The sequence below is a fragment of the Papio anubis genome, chromosome 16 (genome assembly GCF_008728515.1).
Source record: "Papio anubis isolate 15944 chromosome 16, Panubis1.0, whole genome shotgun sequence".
In the NCBI taxonomy this organism is placed as follows: Eukaryota; Metazoa; Chordata; class Mammalia; order Primates; family Cercopithecidae; genus Papio; species Papio anubis.
Window position 1 is genome coordinate 54,219,985 of NC_044991.1, and position 19,315 is coordinate 54,239,299.

General features: G+C 51.1%; 1 protein-coding gene across 1 annotated transcript in view; it reads left to right on the forward strand.

Annotated features, from left to right (window-relative positions):
* The first annotated feature begins 6,446 nt into the window (after window positions 1-6,446).
* ADRA1D (adrenoceptor alpha 1D) overlaps window positions 6,447-19,315 on the forward strand; it is a 28,966-nt gene continuing 16,097 nt past the window's right edge. The window contains exon 1 of the mRNA XM_003905031.5: window positions 6,447-7,987. Coding sequence (XP_003905080.1) covers window positions 6,877-7,987 — 1,111 coding nt within the window. The 5' untranslated portion in view covers window positions 6,447-6,876. The remainder of the gene's footprint in view (window positions 7,988-19,315) is intronic.

Sequence of the window (19,315 nt, forward strand, 5' to 3'; positions counted from 1 at the left end):
TGCTTCCCAGCTTATCTCCTCTCCTGAAGAAAGTAAAAAGAAACAAAAGAATATCTCTTAGAAGTAGAAGCAAACACAGCTGCAAAGCAAAGAGCCATTCCAAGGGTCCCTAGAGCGGTGGGCTGCTAGCCAGGTTCTGAGTGGGAATTTCATTTCATTGCCACCCACTACCATTTCTATTAATTTCCAACTCTATTAATTTTAGGCAAATATTAGCACAAATCATCAAATCATAACTGGCTCAAGTTCCCTCCAGCCTCTGCTGACATAGGAATGGGGCTGAGAGGATGGACTGACTACTCAGAAATTCCTTCCTGCAGAAACCACATTCTTTCTCCAGATACTCCCTGGTCCATGACCTGAGCACCAAACTCTGCTGTCCTGAAGGTATGGGAGGGTTGCACTGAGACCTTACCCTTTCACCCAGTGCCCTTCCCTACCACAGCATGGATCTAGGGAAGAATGGCCTAATTAAGGGGATCAGGAAGGTTTTGGGTCAGTCAGTATTATGGGTTAGGATGTAGCCAGGGTAAGGATCAGGCATGGTAAGGTAAAAGGTCAAGCCAGGGCCAGAGATCAATGTGCAGCTGAAGAATGGAATGAATGTCCATATTCTTCATAGGAGCTGATTCCAGGAACTGGCAGCTTTAACGAAGTCTTCCAATGACATGCATGAATTTGCACCCTTTGCTCTGGCAATCAGCTCCCACTGCTATTCTAGGATGGGGAGGTTCTGGAAAAGGGTTCTTTTAGATTTAGATTTTCTTTGGCAATTTCATTGCAAAGAATCTTCAAGACCCAGATATCAAACCCAGAGAAAACTTCTGTCCATGGCCATGAGAAACTCTCCTCCTAACTCTTCTGGGTAGCACTCTCTGCCATTTGAATGCAAGCCCCAGGATAGCAGGGAATTTGCTTTATTCAACATCATGAGCTGAGCGAGGTGGCTCATGCCTGTAATCCCAGCACTTTGGAAGGCTGAGGCAGGACAATAGCTTGAGCCCAGGAGTTTGAGACCAGCCTGGGCAACATAGCAAGGCCCTGTCTCTACAAAACAACAACAAAAAAATTAATTAGCCGAGCATGGTGGCACGTGCCTGTTGTCCCAGTTACTCAGGAGGCTGAGGCAAGAGGATGGCCTGAGCCTGGGAGGTTGAGTTCACAATGAGCTATGATCATGCCACTGCACTCCAGCCTGGGTAAACAGAGTGGGACCCTCTCTCTCTCAAAAAAAAAAAAGTATATATATATGTGTGTGTGTGTGTGTGTGTGTGTGTGTGTATGTGTGTGTGTGTGTGTGTGTGTGTGTGTATATATATATATATATATCCCCAGTGCCCAGAACAGTTCTTTGGCATATAGCTGGTGCTTAGTTAACTTGTACTGAATGAATGAATGAATGAATAAAGGCTGCCCAGGCTTGATGAGGTGGGAGGAAACTGGGGGTTGACCAGCTGGTTCCTGCAAACAGGATCCATCTGTCATGATTTCTTCTCCATCACCATTGTCTCCCATTTGGCATCCTGACTCTGACCGTGCCAACCAATCTGTATCATCTTCACAAGCAAGGAGGTGGTCCAGAACTCCTCAATGGCTTCATGACCCCTTGCAGGGTTCTGTCAAGCCTCCTCTTTAGGGGCTAGAGTGCAGGGTTTGTCAGTGTAGGAGTTAACTTCTCAGTTGTGAGACAAACTGCTCCTTTTTATTTGCTGTCACTCTAAAGAGGTCTCATAAGGGAGAAGAGATAAATGCAGGTGCTTAGTCTTCCATGTAAACTGGGCACCATACTGCCAAATCACACAGAACCCATAGACCAACAGGGTCTCCAGGCTCACTGGGCCAGCAATTTGCCCACAAGGCTCTGGACTCACAAGGCCATGAGAATGCCTCAGGGAACAGGATGCAGCAAGACAGGGAGTCCTCAAGGGTCTCAGGACTTTGCCTATGATCCAATCAAAGCCTCTCCACAAATATCTGCTTGTTTATATTGGGCTTCTTTTTTTTTTTTTTTTTTTTTTTTTGAGACAGGGTCTCACTCTGTCACCCAGGCTGAGTTCAGTGCTGCCATCACAGCTCACTGCAGCCTCAACCTCCCAAGCTCAAGCGATCCTTCCACCTCAGCCTCCAGAGTTGCTGGGACTTCAGCTGTACACCACCACAGTCAGCTTTTTCTTTTTTTCCTTTTTCTTTTTTTCTGGTAGGGACAAGGTCTCACTATATTGCCCGGGCTGGTCTTAAACTCCTGGACTCAAGCAATCCTCTTGCCTTGGCCTCCCAAAGTGCTGAGATTACAGACGTGAGCTACCATACTCCAGCCTATATTGGGTTTCTATGAAGGCTTCACTTAAAGAATTACCCTGCTTTGATCTCTGATCTAGTTCAATCCCATTTGCCCCATTTTATAAAGGACACAACCAGGTCCAAATATTTGCCAAAGACCATATAGGGAGAAAGCACAGAACACCAATGTTTGGCTCTTAGGTAAGAGTTCCTGCCAAAACTGCTGATGACTTCCCTTGCTGCCCCAGGAAAGGCTCTGCATTTAGAAAATATATGGCCTGCTAGGAACTTGACTTTAATGGGGACAGCTGAGAGGATAGTTGATGGAATAAGGGAGAGGAGTTCACATCACATCACAATATCACAAATGATGCTACCACCAGCCCCAACCATTCTTCTTCTATCACCTGTGGCAAATATTTTACCCAAAGGAATAAACCCAGCAGTATCCTTCAGCCGAGAACACTGACAGGTCATACACATGGTAGTTTCGGAAAGCCCAGCAACGTTTCTTTCTTTTTTTTTTTTTTTTTTTTGAGACAGAGTCTTGCTCTGTTGCCAGGCTGGAGTGCAGTGGCGCGATCTGGGCTCATGGCAGTCTCCACCTCACGGGTTCAAGCAATTCTCCTGCCTCAGCCTCCCGAGTAGCTGGGACTACAGGTATGCACCACCACACCCAGCTAATTTTTGTATTTTTAGTAGAGACGGAGTTTCACCATGTTGGCCAGATGGTCTCGATCTCTTGACCTCGTGATCCTCCCACCTCGGCCTCCCAAAGTGCTGGGATTACAGGCGTGAGCCACTGTACCCGGCCCCAACATTTCTTTAGAGAAAGATGGTCCCACTTTCACAGGCCAAGTCAAAGTAAGGAATGATGAAGGAAGGAAGTTAATTCTTGACCCAAAGGGCATTTAAGCTCTCTCTGAAATTCACTGCCTCCAGGAAGCCCTTAAGGATAATCATCCTTAAGGATAATCTGGAGGTGACAGACTCCAGATCAAAATGCTTTGGAGGCTGGGTGCCATGGTGGCTCATGCTTGTAATCCCAGCACTTTGGGAGGTCAAGGTGGGAGGATCGCTTGAGCCCAGGAGTTTGAGACCAGCATGGGCAACATAACGAGATCCCGTCACTACAAAAACTAACTAAATAAGTAAATAAATAAACAAACAAGCAAAATGCTGTACCTATGTGCCTGAGAGACTCAGTTTCTGGACCCTGAGTTCAGATAGGAAAGGTTCTAGCCATTTTTCCAGAGGATGTCCCTCTCCACAGCATTCTATTCATGTATGAGATGCTAGAACACAAATCTCATGTAAGAATCATTTCAGGAAAAAAAGCCTATGATTCACATTCATTCATTTATAATCCAAATAAATCCCAGGGTCCCATGTGGCCCAGTTTCAAAGCAACATCCATTTTAAAGAAACAACCACCTCAACATGCTTCCTACAAATCGCCTTCCAAACAACTTACTTTGAGCATTCCCTCACCAAAAAAAAAAAAAAAAAGGTCAGAAACAAAGAGTCCAGTCGCAATAGACTAAGTGTGCTATGAACTTAAAAGCAGTGGTGAGTTATCAAAGAAATATTTTTGAAAGAGTAAAATGATCAGATTTGGGAAGACCCATATGGCAACAGAGTAGGAGGCATTATTGGAGTATGAATGAAAATCAGAGTGAGGCATGATCAGTGCCTGACCTTAGGCAGAGACGTTGGAGAGAAGGGGATGGGTTCAAAAAGTCAAGTAGGCAAACACAATCAACACCACTCTAGGACTGGCTAAATTTGGGGTGGACAGTAAAACAGAAGGAGGAGTTTAGGTTTCCAATTGCAGCAATTGCATAGATGCTGGTTCCATTTTCATAAGTGAATACAGTAAGTTGAAGATTTTAGTGTCAGAGATGGTGAGTTTAACTTAGGAACATGCTTAATTCGAGGTGCTCATGAGGCATCCAAGCAAAGATCTGGGTGTGAATGGTGTGCTTGGGATGATATTGAGCTTTATCCCAGCCCTCCACTGCTAAGATCTCCTTTCAGAGAGAGACAGCTCTTTCTCTTGTTGCCCCTGCCACCAGCACGTTGTGCCGGCCCCTTCCCGGATTTCAGCGTCTGATAAGCAGGTACAGGAAACTCACAACGATCTCACAACCACTGTCCTTCCATATTCATTTCCCAAGAGCTCCAGAACGTCTGGAATCATCTTGCAGAACTTCTGAGGAACACCAAGACCTGAAATGGGGAAAGACTACCCCATCTTCTTCCAGGCATTCTATCCCACAACTCTTCCTACCCTGCTGGCAGGAACACCTCCAACCAGCCTTCTGCTGGCTCCCCACACCAGAATCAGGCACACATCTCTATGTGACACCAGTCAAGTAGTCCCCAGCACCCCAGCCCCAGCTCTAGGTTTAACTATGTCTCCTCTTCCCAGTCTTTGAAAACTGGCCAATCCCAGAATCGAATGGATTCCACCAGGGTTGCACCTATTCCACACTATGTGACAGCAGCCACCCATGGACACTGACCTGCCATCTAACTCTCCCCAGAGAGGAGCTCCTGGCCTCCCCTTTCAGTTCCCACTGTCCCTCCCCTCTCAGTGAGGAAGCCCAAACCCAAGATTTTACTTTTGGTCAGCTGCTGGCTAATCCCTAGAAGTCACGTTGCTTTCATTTCAACTCACTATAGTAAGTTTCCAAAAACCAAAATAAAAGATTTAATGGGGAAGGCCATGGAAGAGCTGTTTCCAAGATATGATTATAAAAGCTTTATCTTCCTGGATTGGGCAATGGAGAGGAGGGAGGTCACCCATCTCTCAACATTTCTCCAGTTTTTTACTTTTTCTCCAAAGCAGCTTCTCATCTAAAACTCAGACATCCTGCCCCTGTGTCAGCCACAACCAGTGGACACTAGGGCTATGGGTTCTCTGTCCCCTGCCAGACACTTCTGCAAACAGGCCCTCATCTCCCTGGTAGGGCTCAAGCCCTCCTCATTCTGCAACTATGAGATGGCATTACCCTCCTTACAGTTAGTGTATCCAGCATGGTGCCTGCCATGTGCCAGCAGCCGGTATTTTTATGTTGGCTAACTGTATGATTTCTTTGAGCCTCTCCCTACCCAGTCCTGCTGCTGCTCAAGAAGCTTCTCATACCCTCTCCCACACCTGCATCCGGAGTCCATACCAGCCCCACACCTCCTCTGCCTTCCATCCTCCCTGTTAAAAGCCTGCCCTGAACAAGCCCTACTCTGCTGACATACCCAAGCACTTCTCTGGGGCCCTCACCCATATTTACTCAGTTAACCCTCAGGCCAGGAGGTAGACATCACTTCTTATTCTCATTTTACAGATGAGGAACTGAGGCACAAAGAGGTCTCACAGTTAATATGGGGCGGAGCCTGGATTCAGATGCGGAGCCAGACTGTCTCACACCCGCCCCATTTAACCATCCTGCCAAGTGCCCTTTCCCACCCTCCGGCACTTACACCCTCCCTCTTAACAAGGCCAGAACAAGAACAAGGCCCCTTATTTAGGGTAGGTAGCTACAGAAAGATTTATTCCCGCATCTGATACAGAGAAAAGTAATAGTGTATGTAGACCAGCGTGTCTTGGGCAGGGTCCGAGGGCTGTAGCCACAGCATCCTGCTCCTGAGCCCATCGAACCCAGCCTCAGCCCAGAACAGGTTTCCAACCCTTCCTGGGCGCTCTTCACGACATCGCACTGGGCAGAGGTGTCTGAAACCCTGCCCTGGCCAGTGGCCTGAGAAAAAGGAGGTGCGGCAGATCCATATGGGCAGTCCCAGGAGGCAACCCGCAGCGGCACTGCGCCGTCCGGTCCGCAGTCCCCAGATCCCAGGCGCTTGCTGCTCTCTGGCGGCCAAAGCCGGTATCCCGAAGACCCGGGACTCGCGCCTTCAACGCACCGCGCGCCCAAGGGCACCAGCGAGTGACCGAGAGACTCGGGGGAGAGGGCGGGAGGAACAGGGACGCCGCTGAGGACCAAGGGGGAGGGGGTCCGGGAGAGGAGCGGGAAGGAACGCAAAGGGCACCGCGAGGGGAGAGGGCGGGCTTGGGCACTTGCGGACGGGCGTGGGTGGCTGCTGCGGGACCCGAGCACGCGCCAGCGCCGCAGCCCCCCTAGACCCCGACACACTCGCTTGTCCTGAGCGAAGGGTCCCTTCTCCCCTGGAGTGTGGCGCCCCTCTCTCGGCCTGGGTCGCCCCCTCCTCCTTCCTGGCGCTGCCCCTCCTCGGTCCCGCCCCCCGCGCCGAGTTGGGAGCGCCGCAGTGGCCGCTGCCTGCACCGCCCGGCCCCGGAGCCGCCGCTTTGCCCGCTTGCTGGGCACGATCAGAGCGCCGCGCGCGTCGCCAGCCCCGGCTCTTCGGTGCTAGTCCACTGCCGGCCTCGGGGAGCCCGGCCGCCGCCCGGGCCAGGCAGCTCTGCTCTCGGACAGCCGCGCTCCGCGTCACAGGAACTTAGGCAGGACCCCAACAAGACGGTGCGGAGCTGCATCTGGAGCCCCGCGGCTATGCCCTGTGCTCCCCTCCCTGCCGGCCGCTCGTTCTGCGTCCCGGTCCGGCCACCGACGGCCGCGCGTTGAGATGACTTTCCGCGATCTCCTGAGCGTCAGTTTCGAGGGACCCCGCCCGGACAGCAGCGCAGGGGGCTCCAGCGCGGGCGGCAGCGGGGGCAGCGCGGGCGGCGCGGCCCCCTCGGAGGGCCCGGCGGTGGGCGGCGTGCCGGGGGGCGCGGGCGGCGGTGGCGGCGTGGTGGGCGCAGGCAGCGGCGAGGACAACCGGAGCTCCGCGGGGGAGCCGGGGAGCGCTGGCCCGGGCAGCGACGTGAATGGCACGGCGGCCGTCGGGGGACTGGTGGTGAGCGCGCAGGGCGTGGGCGTGGGCGTCTTCCTGGCAGCCTTCATCCTTATGGCCGTGGCAGGTAACTTGCTTGTCATCCTCTCAGTGGCCTGCAACCGACACCTGCAGACTGTCACCAACTATTTCATCGTGAACCTGGCCGTGGCCGACCTGCTGCTGAGTGCCACGGTACTGCCCTTCTCGGCCACCATGGAGGTTCTGGGCTTCTGGGCCTTTGGCCGGGCCTTCTGCGACGTGTGGGCCGCCGTGGACGTGCTGTGCTGCACGGCCTCCATCCTCAGCCTCTGCACCATCTCCGTGGACCGGTACGTGGGCGTGCGCCACTCACTCAAGTATCCAGCCATCATGACCGAGCGCAAGGCGGCCGCCATCCTGGCGCTGCTTTGGGTCGTAGCCCTGGTGGTGTCCGTAGGGCCCTTGCTGGGCTGGAAGGAGCCCGTGCCCCCTGACGAGCGCTTTTGCGGTATCACCGAGGAGGCGGGCTACGCTGTCTTCTCCTCTGTGTGCTCCTTCTACCTGCCCATGGCGGTCATCGTGGTCATGTATTGCCGCGTGTACGTGGTTGCGCGCAGCACCACGCGCAGCCTCGAGGCGGGCGTCAAGCGCGAGCGAGGCAAGGCCTCCGAGGTGGTGCTGCGCATCCATTGTCGTGGCGCGGCCACGGGCGCCGACGGGGCGCACGGCCTGCGCAGCGCCAAGGGCCACACCTTCCGCAGCTCGCTCTCCGTGCGCCTGCTCAAGTTCTCCCGTGAGAAGAAAGCGGCCAAGACGCTGGCCATCGTCGTGGGCGTCTTCGTGCTCTGCTGGTTCCCTTTCTTCTTTGTCCTGCCGCTCGGTGAGTGACCCCTCTCCCACCGGCCCCTCCTGTTCTCCCTGAGCCTATGGCGGTGTCCTCTTGGCACCCAGACTTGGGCGACCCCCACCTGAACCTGGAAAGTTGGCTTAGCAAGTCCTGAGTCTCCTAAGAGGCAGGTGTGCATGCACCATTTTGTGGAGTGCCAAAGAGAGGGTCTTCATCCTCGCCAGGTTTGTTTCACAGGCTTCTAACTTTTCTGTCCTTCCCTTCTTCTCTTCCAAGCCTTGGGCTTCTGCTGCTGGCCCCTCTAAAAATAAAACGTCTGGGAAAATCTGGGCGGGCATCTGCCCATATGTGGTCGGCAGTGTGTGTCCCCCTACAGATCCCCCTCCCTGGAGGTGGGTGCACAGAGTGGGTGGGCCTCCATGTGTTCATTCACGGGCAGCGAGCCCTGGCCAGTCAACAGGTAGGTTAGCAGATGCCAGAAGCCACCCGCTTTTCCCCAGCACTCATTCAGTTTGGAAGCTGGCCCCATTTTGAGACCCTCCCCAGCTGTGTTTTTGAGTGCCCTGGGCTCTCATTTCTGAAATCGCCTCTTGGAAAGGAAGGAGGTTGTGTAGCGATGAGAAGCACAGGGATAGGGATACATTATCAAACGGAAAGTTCATATTGTTAATCGTTATTTCTTGAGCTTACTGAGTCCTTGAGCTCTTCCGGGGAACTTTCCTGCTTCTTTCACAAGCTGCCCTGCAGTCCTGGGAGGTGGGCAGCTGTTTTCAGAGGCCACCTTCTACCCCTTGAGGCCTCTCTTGGAAGCCCCGGGTCTGGGACTGGAGGCTGGACCAGTGCAAGGAGTAGAGGGGGAAGAGCATCTCCGGGGACGAATTTGCCGGGAGTCAGATCCACCCATGGCTGCAACCTCTGCAGGCCCAAGCTGGGCCTTCTCTGCCTTTCCCAGGCCTGGACCCTTCCACACTGCCAGGCTGAGTCAGGAAAGAGACAATGGCCTCCTTCGTGTGCCCCCGAAAGCCCTTTCCGCACTGCAGCCACAGTGAACTTTATATATTATAAATTAGATGTGTCACTCTCCTATTAAAAGCCCTCAGTGCTTTCCCACTGTCCTGAGAACAAAACCCAAACTCTCTGTCATCACCTATGAGAGGGTGACCTTCAAATGCATTGTTGTCCAAACCAAAATAGGACACTATGAATATTTACACCGGGACCACAGGGTAGAACTGGAGCCACGCAGACATGTGGTCCCCCTTCCTACAATGGAGATCTCAAATGAGAGCTGTCTCCCTCTCTGCCCTCTCCCCCTCTGCCCTCACGGCCTTGCCGCTTCCCTCTGCTCTGGGTTCCTCCCCTCTGACCCTTCCCGGGTTTCTTGCCGGAGCCCACGTCTGTCCTCAGGCCTTTGCACTTGCTGTTCTCTCTGTCTTCACTGCCCTTCCCAATCCCTCCTGGCCAACTCTATCCTTTAGGTCTTAAATGTTCCCTCTTCAGAGGAACCTTCTTGGACCCTTGACCCTCAGTCGTGTCCTTGTTTTCTCCCTTGAAGCACAAGGTTCTCTTCCTTCACTAGATCATCAGTCGTAATTACATCTGTGTGCTGCTTCGTGTGTTTCTGGAACTGGCCCAGAAGCTGTGTGAGGGCAGGGCGGTGTCACCTGGGTCATCACTGAGTCCACGGCACTCAGCATGGTGCCTGGTACGTGGGGAGCAATAGAGAGCACTGCAGTGGGGACTACAGGCTCTGGCGCCAATCCCAGCTCTGCCTCTCTCCTGCTAGCTGTGTAACCATGGGCAAATCCCTTAACCCCTCTCTGCTTGCTTTTTTATCTATAAAATAGAGAAGAGGTGATGGTAATAATGCCTATCTATAGGGCCATCGTGGAAATGTAGCTTTTGTAGTGGATACTCAATACAGGGTAAGGAATGAATAAGTAACCCTTGAAAATCATCCAGCCAAAGGTTGTTGCAGGGATGGGGCAAGCAGCTGAACCTAAGCAACACACTAGGAGAAGGAGGTAAGTAAGCAGGGAGGAAAAAGTTGGTGCCCACCCCTTTAGACACCCAAGCCCATCCCCCAGGCCCATCGCCCCAACCCCTGCTCCAGCCTTGCCCAGCTGTGCTGGGCTCCTGGGTACCCTCAATCAACCCCTGCCCCTTGGTTCACACTGGGCCCCTGTAGGGAATGCCCAACCTGTGTAGAATGCCAGCTCCCTGTTTTTTTTTCCTTTTAACTTCCTTTAAAATTTTAGTTTAATGCACAAATAAGGAGAAAACAATAACGCAAGAATCCACATACCTGTAATCACGTATATTGAACAGATGTTAACGTTTTGCCATATTTGCCTTAGACCCCTTCCTCTCTCTTTTCAAATAAATAGAACAAGCCATAACTAGATCCCCTCCTCCTGTCCCTTCCTCTTTCTCTCCCTGCCTCCCCAGAGATAAATCTGGAGTTTATCACTCTTATACAGATGTTTATACTCTTGCTACAAACATCTGTATCCATAATAATATATTGTTTTGTGTGTCTTTGAGATTTATATGAATGGCACCATGCCATGCATATCATCATTCTTCAATTTGCCATTTCACCCAACATTGTGTGGCTGAGATTTATCCATGCTGGGCCATTTTCACAGCAGTACATTTGAGAGTATTCCATAGTGTGCTGATCCTGCTGAATGTTAGGTTTTTCTACCTCTTCCTTGTTCCAATCAACACTGCAAAAGGCCACTGCTTTCTTTGAGGTCCACATCACGTGACTCCCTCTTCCAGGAAGTCATCCCTTAGTTTCCATGACCTTTGCTCCTTGCTGGCACGCGCAGCTCTTTCTCAATCCTTACATTTCTGCTGTGCCTCACATGTGATGTAGGGAATTGGGGGTGGAGGAGGCCCTACCTCCTCCTTCCTAATGGTCTGTGCTGCACCAGGCTTCTCAGGGCACCTTTCCGAGTGCCTCAGAGCAGAGCCCAGGGACACTGGTGGAGCTGAATTGAGTTGAATCTGGCAATGATGAGCAAACAGGACAGAGGCCAAACAAGGAAACAAAATATTGCGATCTGCCCCAGTATGGCTTGGAGGGCAGAAGCAGCAGAGAGGGAGGGCAGAGCCCATTTGGAGCAGGAGGGGTCTGAAGATTGTGCAGGAAGAAGAGGGGGCCAGGAGGTCCTGACACCCCCAGCATGAGGCCCAGGCCTGGGAGGAGGGATACGCCTTTAAAGGAACAGGGAACACTGAGCAGCAACTTTTGGGGGAAATCCCAGGGGCTGGCATTTGTTGGTATGGAGGTACCAGGTATGTGGTAGGGGATAGAGAACATTGGAAACTTGGATGCAGGGATCAAAGACTGGGATGGTTGCAGGAGCATGGGGTGCAGTCTCCCAGAAAGAGGAGGGGAGAAAAGAGAAGAAAGGATCTCAGGACAGAGCTTCGGGGAGCATTGATGTTGAAAGACCCAAAGGAGGCAGAAAAAGAGGCAGTCAGGAGGAGCAGCATGGCTGTTGAGGTGGTACCTGCCTTCTCCCACGTCCTGATCACCACACCAGCTGTGACAAGCACCACAGATGGAGAGATTGAGAAACAATGTGTATGCCAGCAAGAAATGGGCCCACCTAGGCCCTGGAAGTAAAGGCACCCAGTAGGGCCACAGCAGACTGGGGTGCCCTCACTCACACTTCGGCACACAAAGCCAGGTGGTAGCAGCAGCCACAGCGGCCTGGAGGGCATCAAGAGCCTCAGGGAAAGGCCTGGAGTCCCAGAGGAACATTGGCACTGTGAGCCATGGGCTGTCATCTGTAAACCTGGAATGCTGTGGTCAGGCCAGAGAGGCAGCACCACAGGCGGGCTGTCCTGAACTGTGGGGGCATCTAAGGACCCAAGTCACTGGCTGGGAGAGACTGGGACACAGATGTGGGCACCTAAAATCCAGAGAACCCCAGAGAGTAGCTGGGGATCATCCCCCACACTTCCAGCTGCCCCACTTTCCCTGTGAGGACAAACTGCAGAGCATGTCCCCAAGGCAGGCAGAGGGTCAACGAGCACCTTAGACCTCAAGTGCCCCGATGCTGCGATTTCAGGGAGCAAGGCCAGGGAGAGCAGCACCGGCTCCTCTGGGACCCCCAGGAAGCTGCTGGTGCGGGAGGTGCGGAGGTGCATGTAGAATGCCCCTGGCCTAGAGAGAGGGGAAGGCACCCTCCTGCCGCGTTCCGTGGTGATGTCTAGTTGAGCCATCTGCTCCGTGCATAGTGACCCACGACAGTCCTGTTCCCTGCCTGTGACGGGGGGGGATAGCTAGTAGTGCTCCGCTTTCAGTCAGAGGTGCTCCACTTTGGAGATGGAACGTAGGGACACCAATCCCTGGGGCCTGTGGAGGAGGCGCTCTTGGCAGCCCCGCCCATGCCAGGTACAATCCCCTACCCTCACCGCAGCAAGCTGGTGCAGAGCTGGGTGCCATGGAAAATCACAGGGAATTGTCTAAATCTGCCCTCCTCAACGGGATCCTTCAGCCGGATGCCCTGAGGAGCCCAGACTTGCAGAGTGAGTGTGGGAGGGGCCGCAGTGAGAGCCTGCTGCCTGCGGACTTCCAGGGAGGACCCAGAGAGAGGGGGCGTGGCTGGGGCGGGGCTGCGTCCTTGGGACAGGTGGGCCTGTTGGAAAAGTCCCTGATAAAAGCCTCTGCAGCCTCTGCTTAGAGACACTTCGTGCGAGAATCCCCTGACCCTACAGGTCTAGGCCAGTTGTGTGGTGTAGAATGCAGATTATCCTCCCTCTGGGTGTGAGGGGTACCGGAGGGGCTGGGGAAACCCTGCCCCAGGCAAGCACCCACCTGCAGAAAAGCTTCCTCCTCTCCCAGGAGCCTCCAGAGGCCGTGTCCCTCCTGCCTGTTTTCATGGCGGCAGCATCTCACTGCCTTTGGCTTTGGGCTGCCTGGCAGGTGTCCCCCAGCCATGCCCAGAGGTGGACTGTCTGCCGAGACCTACATACACACACAAACACACACACACACCAGCCCCACCCCTGTCATTCCTAGTGACCACTCACAGACCCCAGGCCTTCAATCCCAGCTCTCTCCTGTTGGACAGGTCACCGAGCATTACTGACCTCCGCCCTCCAAATGCCATCCACTCAAAGCAGCCCAGAGACTCACAGAAAAGGGCCCCCCCTCAAATGCACCTCAAGGCATACAAGCTGGGCAGAGGCTCTGATATCAGAAGTCCCAGGACAGCCCAGCCAATGTCCCACTCCAGCCATCTGAGAGCCACACCTGAGCCTCTCTCGTATCTTGTCAGTCTGTGCTCTGTGGCAGTGCCTGTGTCCCTCACCACCCCCAGACTTAGATGTCCCATGTATTCCTGAAACACTCTGCATGAACTTTTATCACAATGCACTGTAATTGTCAATATTCAGATGTGTATCATGAAGTGTGAGGGCAAAGGGAACTACACATATGTAGGCATAGGAGTAGCAGTATTGCTGGGTTGCTATGTGGTTTGGGAGACCAAAAATGTGTAGCCTATGAGAAGAGGGGTCAAGAGATGAGGCCAGATGCCGGCTGCAGGAGAATGGATAAATAAACCATGTATTCATAGACTGGACCACTGTACAAGGAAAAATAGCAAACTACTGATGTGCACATGGATGAATTTCATGGATGTTTACACCGGACAAAATAAGCCAGATCTGAAACTAAAAGTGTACACTTATGATTCTATGTAGATGAAGTTCAAAAACAGGGGAAACTTATCAATGGTGATAAAATCCAGGATAGTGGTTACCCACCTGTGTGTGTGCAGTGAGCGTACTAACTAGAAGAGAATGCTAGAAAACTTTCTGAAGGGCTGGGACAGCTCCATACCTTGACCTGGGCAGTGATGACATTGGTGCCTGCATATACAAGGCCATGAGGCTGTGTGCTTCAGATACACATGCTTTCTAAATTTAACTGTCTACATGTTATGCCTTCGTTACAGCTAGAGAGAAGGCAGGAGGAGGCAGGAGGGAGACTGTGAGCCATGCTTAGTGACTGGTGTCCAGGCTGGAAGGCATACTTTGGTGGCCCCATGTGGAGAGTGGATTATGCATATGTCTGAGAGTCGGCCAGGTGCTAAAGGACTCATCTCCACAGGCTGCCTGAGGTTGTGCAGGGATCTGTGGATGAAGGGGAGACGCGAGGGGTGCTTTGTGGTAGGTCCTCAGTAATGGCATCATTGTCTCCTGCCCCAAAAGCCTGAAGAAAGGGCTGGCATTACATCTCCTGTCTGTGCTTTTGTGGCACCTGGCACATAATAGGTGCTCAGTAAATGTGTGCAGAAGAAGGAAACGGTAGAACCCATGTTCTATTCCCATCCTGCCATGCCAAGGGTCTGGGTGGCAAAGCACAGCCCTCCATTTATTTATTATTTTAATTTTCTTTTATTGTGGCAAGAGCATGTAGCCTGAAAACTACCCTCTTAACACACTTTTAAGTGTAAATATCATATCATTAACTATAGCACACTGTTGCATATCAGATCCCTAGAACTTATCTATCTTGCCATACTGAAACTTTATGCCCGTTGATTAGCAATTCCCAATTTCCTGGCCCCCTTTCTCCCTGGAAACCACCATCCCACTCTTTGAGTCTATGAATTTGAGTATTTTAGAGACTCCCATACAAGTGGAATCATGCAGTATTTCCCCTTCTGTGACTGGCTTATTTCACTTAGCATAACAGCCCTCTATTTAAAGACAACTCTTCTTATCTGTCATGGGTTGGGGGTGATTCCCCATTTTTGTGACCTAAAAAAAAATCTTTAACAGAACAGTTAATATTTATTGAGTGATTATTATGAGTAAACAATGAGCTAGGGTTGGGGTTTTTTTCATGTTTTTATCATGGAAAGTTTCAAACACATACATTGGTAGAAAGAACCCCTGTTAGTATAATGAACCCCTGTGTACCTGTGACCCAACTTCAACCCAAAAGCTAACCTCGATTCTTTCCATCCTCACCCACTTTCCCATCACTCCAGATTATTTTGGATTTTTTTATTTTTATTTTTATTTTTATTTTGTAATTTTTTTTTTTTTTTTGAGATGGAGTCTCTCTGTCTCCCAGTATGGAGTGCAGTGGCGCAATCTCAGCTTACTGCAACCTCCACCTCCCAGATTCAAGTGATTCTCCTGCCTCAACCTCCCAAGTAGCTGGGATTATAGGCGTGTACCACCATGCCCAGCTAATTTTTGTATTTTTAGTAGAGATGAGGTTTCACCACGTTGGCCAGGCTGATATATAAATCCTGACCTCCGGTGATCCACCCACCTCGGCCTCCCAAAGTGCTGGTATCACAGGCATGAGCCACTGTTCCCGGCCACTGTAGATTATTTTGAAGAACATCCAGATACAGTATCCCTTCATCTGTAAACCCTTCAATGTATAGTTCTAGAAGATAATAACTGTAAAAAAGGGCCACAATCCATTATAACACATAAAATAAAATCATTTAATATCATCAAATATCTACTTAGTGTTGAAATGTTGCTGTCTGCCTCGTAAATTTTTGGTTGGTTGGTTTGAAGCAGAATCCACAGAAGGAGCACACATCACATGTGGTCAATTTGCCTACTAGGTTTCTTTACTTGGGAAGCCTCCACTGCTTTTTTTTCTTTCCATTTATTTAGTGAAGAAACCAGATTGTCCCCAGGTGTATCCCACAGTCTGGAGTTTGCATCTCCACAGTGCCATTTAACGTGTCCCTCTGTTCTCTGTACTTCCTGGGTGCAGGTTTGGTCTGGCAAGAATTCTTCTCTTTTGTGATGTGAAGACTGACCAGAGTTCATGTGCTGTCAGCCTGCTCTGTCCATTACAAAGTGACCCATCAGCCTTTCACCCGTTGGTGACCATGGCCTGAACCCATTATATCACTGGGGCTTGAAGTAGGGATATTCTAATCCTGTCATTCCTTCTGCATTTATTCACTAGCATTCTAAAATGATTTCACCACTAACTATTTGGTTTAAATAGAATCTGTACAGCAAAGGCTGGGAAGATGTTCAATATTCCTCTTTATTTATCAGAGGAAGAGTCACTTCTCTAGCATTCTTTCCAGACGTGACCACTGAGGCTGCTTTAGTACCATGGTAATGTCATTATTTTTAGACATCCTTGCTGTTCCAGCACATCACAGACATCATTGTTTTGGGCTTGGCCAGTGGGTACTCCCTCCAGTTGGCTTCAGAGATCTTTGGCAGAACCTGGAGCATCTTGAGCTCTTCTTCACTTTCTGGTCTGATAAGATGCTTCAGGCTCAGCTTGCATTTTTTTCTGCCCTAGACCTGGAATTAGCCATTTCTCTAAAGAGCCCTAGTCTCTTTAAATGGAAGATGACTGTGTGAGCTGTTCATTGATACTGAGTTGGTCACTGATTCAATGGACAGATCTAGGAAATACATTTTATTTTCGGTAGAAGAAAAACACAACACTGTTGGGGGCTTCTGTCCTTGGGCATATATTCCTCCTCCGCCTCCCCTGAAGATCTTGTCCTCTGCCCAGCTCCTGCTGATATGTTTGTCCCAAACATCTGACGAACTGTTAATCACCCTGCTCCATTCATTAAAGATCTGGGCATCGGAATCACACCGTTTTTTCCCCACTCCCACCCCTACCCTGGTCATCAGTGTGACTCCACTGTACTGAGGATGACCCATGATGACACTCTGGCCTTGAGACTACAGTGACCTTCCCCTCCTCCCCTCCTCCAAGGCCTATGCCCTGGTCCATGTGCCCATTTTAATCTCCCTCCCCCAGAATTCTCAGCGAAGCTCTTCCTCCTGAGTCCATCTGCTCCTGTCCTCCCTGCTTGGCTCCCATTACACCTGCTTATCAACTCCAGCCTTGACCAAGCCTTCACCTTCCTGCCCTCACCTTGTCTCCCAGTCGATTATGCATCCCTTCCTCAGCCAGCTCCCATGATCTGTCGCCTCATCCTCTCTTGCCGTCTTTAATTCCTTCACTTCCTCCTAATTCTGTGAACCCCGGATCCTGAATTACACCATTCCTCCCTATGATGTCCTGGTAAATTTTTAACAATTGACTCTGAGATGGAGGCTGATTTATAGCGTCTGCCTATTTTCATGGTGTAAATATTCCACAGAGAGATCACAGCATTTCTGAAATTATAGCAAACTAGTGCAAACCAAGGTCTAGCTGAGCACTTGCTGGAGAAAAGTCACACTTTCCATAGTCAGGCTGCTGCCTCGACACAGCCCTCAGGGTCTCCCCAAAAGTCCTGCAGATTCTCTGTGAGCTCTGACTCTCTCTCAACGCTTTTTCCTTTCTAAGGAGACTTACTCTTTCAGTTACTCCTCAACCGTCTTTGTCTCCCACCTGTCTCCTGTCCACACACACAGCACATCGACATGTCCAGAGCTTTCTTAAAGATTCTCCCTCAACCCGTGGACCCCTTTGTCCTCCGCCTTCCCCCACTTAGTGCTGTAGTCTTTCATATTCTTTGCTACCTACCCTCTTAATCTTTTTTTTTTTTAAAGATTAATAGCTGCTTTATTTTATTTTATTTTATTTGTTTGTTTGTTTGTTTGTTTTTGAGACAGAGTCTTGCTCTGTCGCCCAGTTTGGAGTGCAGTGGCATGATCTCTGCTCACTGCAACCTCCGCCTCCCAGGTTCAAGTGATTCTCCTGCCTCAACCTCCCAAGTAGCTGGGACTACAGGCGCCCACCACCATGCCCGGCTAATGTTTTAAATTTTTAGTAGAGATGGAGTTTCACCATGTTGGCCAGGCTGGTCTCAAACTCCTGACCTCAAGTGATCTGCCCACCTTGGCCTCCCAAAGTGCTGGGATTACAGGCTTGAGCCACTGCACCTGGCCGACCCTCTTAACTCTTAAAAGAATATCCTCTCAGCTGGGCGTGGTGGCTCACACCTGTAATCCCAGCACTTTGGGAGGCTGAGGCTGGTGGATCACCTGAGGTCAGGATTTTGAGATCAGCCTGACCAACATGGCGAAACCCCATCTCTACTAAAATAAATAAATATATACATACATACATACATACATACATACATACATACATACAAAAATTAGCCAGGCATGGTCGCATGCGCCTGTAGTCCCAGCTACTTGCAAGGCTGAGACAGGAGAATCGTTTGAACCTGGGAGGCGGAGGTTGCAGTGAGCCAAGATGGAGCCGTTGCACTCCAACCTGGGTGACAGAGCAAGACTCCATCTCAGAAAAAAAAAGGCCTGACACTGTCTTGATTAGAACACCTTTTTCCACCTGCCACATGCATCAGCCCCACTCAGGGTAGCTCCTGCCGTTCTCACACCTGCCCCAGAGCTAAGGGCACACACTTCCCTGGATCTGCCTTGGCACTGTCACCGGAGGCTGCCAGATCCTCACATTCAGAGGGCTCTTTTTACTTTCTTTCTTTCTTTTTTTCAAGAGACAGAGTCTGTCAGAGCAGAATAATGGAGTGAAATTTTTGTTTTAATTGTTTTTAAAGAAAGAGACAGGGTCTTACTCTGTTGCCCAGGCTGGGGTGCAGTCATATGATCACAGCTCACTGCAGCCTCCAACTCCTGGGCTCAAGCAATCTCCCACATCTCAGCCTACCCAGTAGCTGAGACCATATCTGGCTAGGGGTCTCTTTTAAGTCCTTTCATTCACTCCTGTATGTCAATTTGTCCCTCTCCCCTTTCTTCTTATGATCCTTAATATCTCTCTCCCATCCCCATCCTGGTCCTCTGGCTGCTCCTTCTCAGCCTTCCTCGGAGACCCCTCTCCCCTTCAGATCCACATTTCCAGACAAGCCCTCTTCAGCTCCAGCCCCAAGTCCAGCCGCTAAGGTGCCAGCAGCCCCTCAGACAAACTGTATTCATTTCCTGTTGCTGCTGTAACAAATTACCATAAACTGAGTGGCTTCAAAGAATATATTACTCCCAGTTCTGAAGGCCAGAAGTCTGAACATCCAAGCCTCAGCAAGCCACGTTTCCTCTGGAGACTTGGGGAGAATTCTCTCCCTGTCCCCTTCTACCTTCTAGAGACCACTGGATGCCTCGGCTCGTGGCCCTGCCTCCATCCATCCGCAGAATGGTCCGACTGCCGCTTCTGTTGCCACCTCTCCCTCTCTGGCTCTGAGCCTCCTGCCTCCCTCCTTCCCGTCTGAGGAGTCTTGTCATTCCTTTGTGCCCACCTGGATCCTCCAGGACAATCTGCCCATCTCAGGATCCCTGTGCCATGGAAGGTGACATTCACAGGTCTGGACGTCTTGGGGGTATTATTCTATCTACCACACTCCCACACCCCAGCCACACTGTCCTCCTCTTCTAGGCCCACCTTTCTGCTTCTCCCCCTGA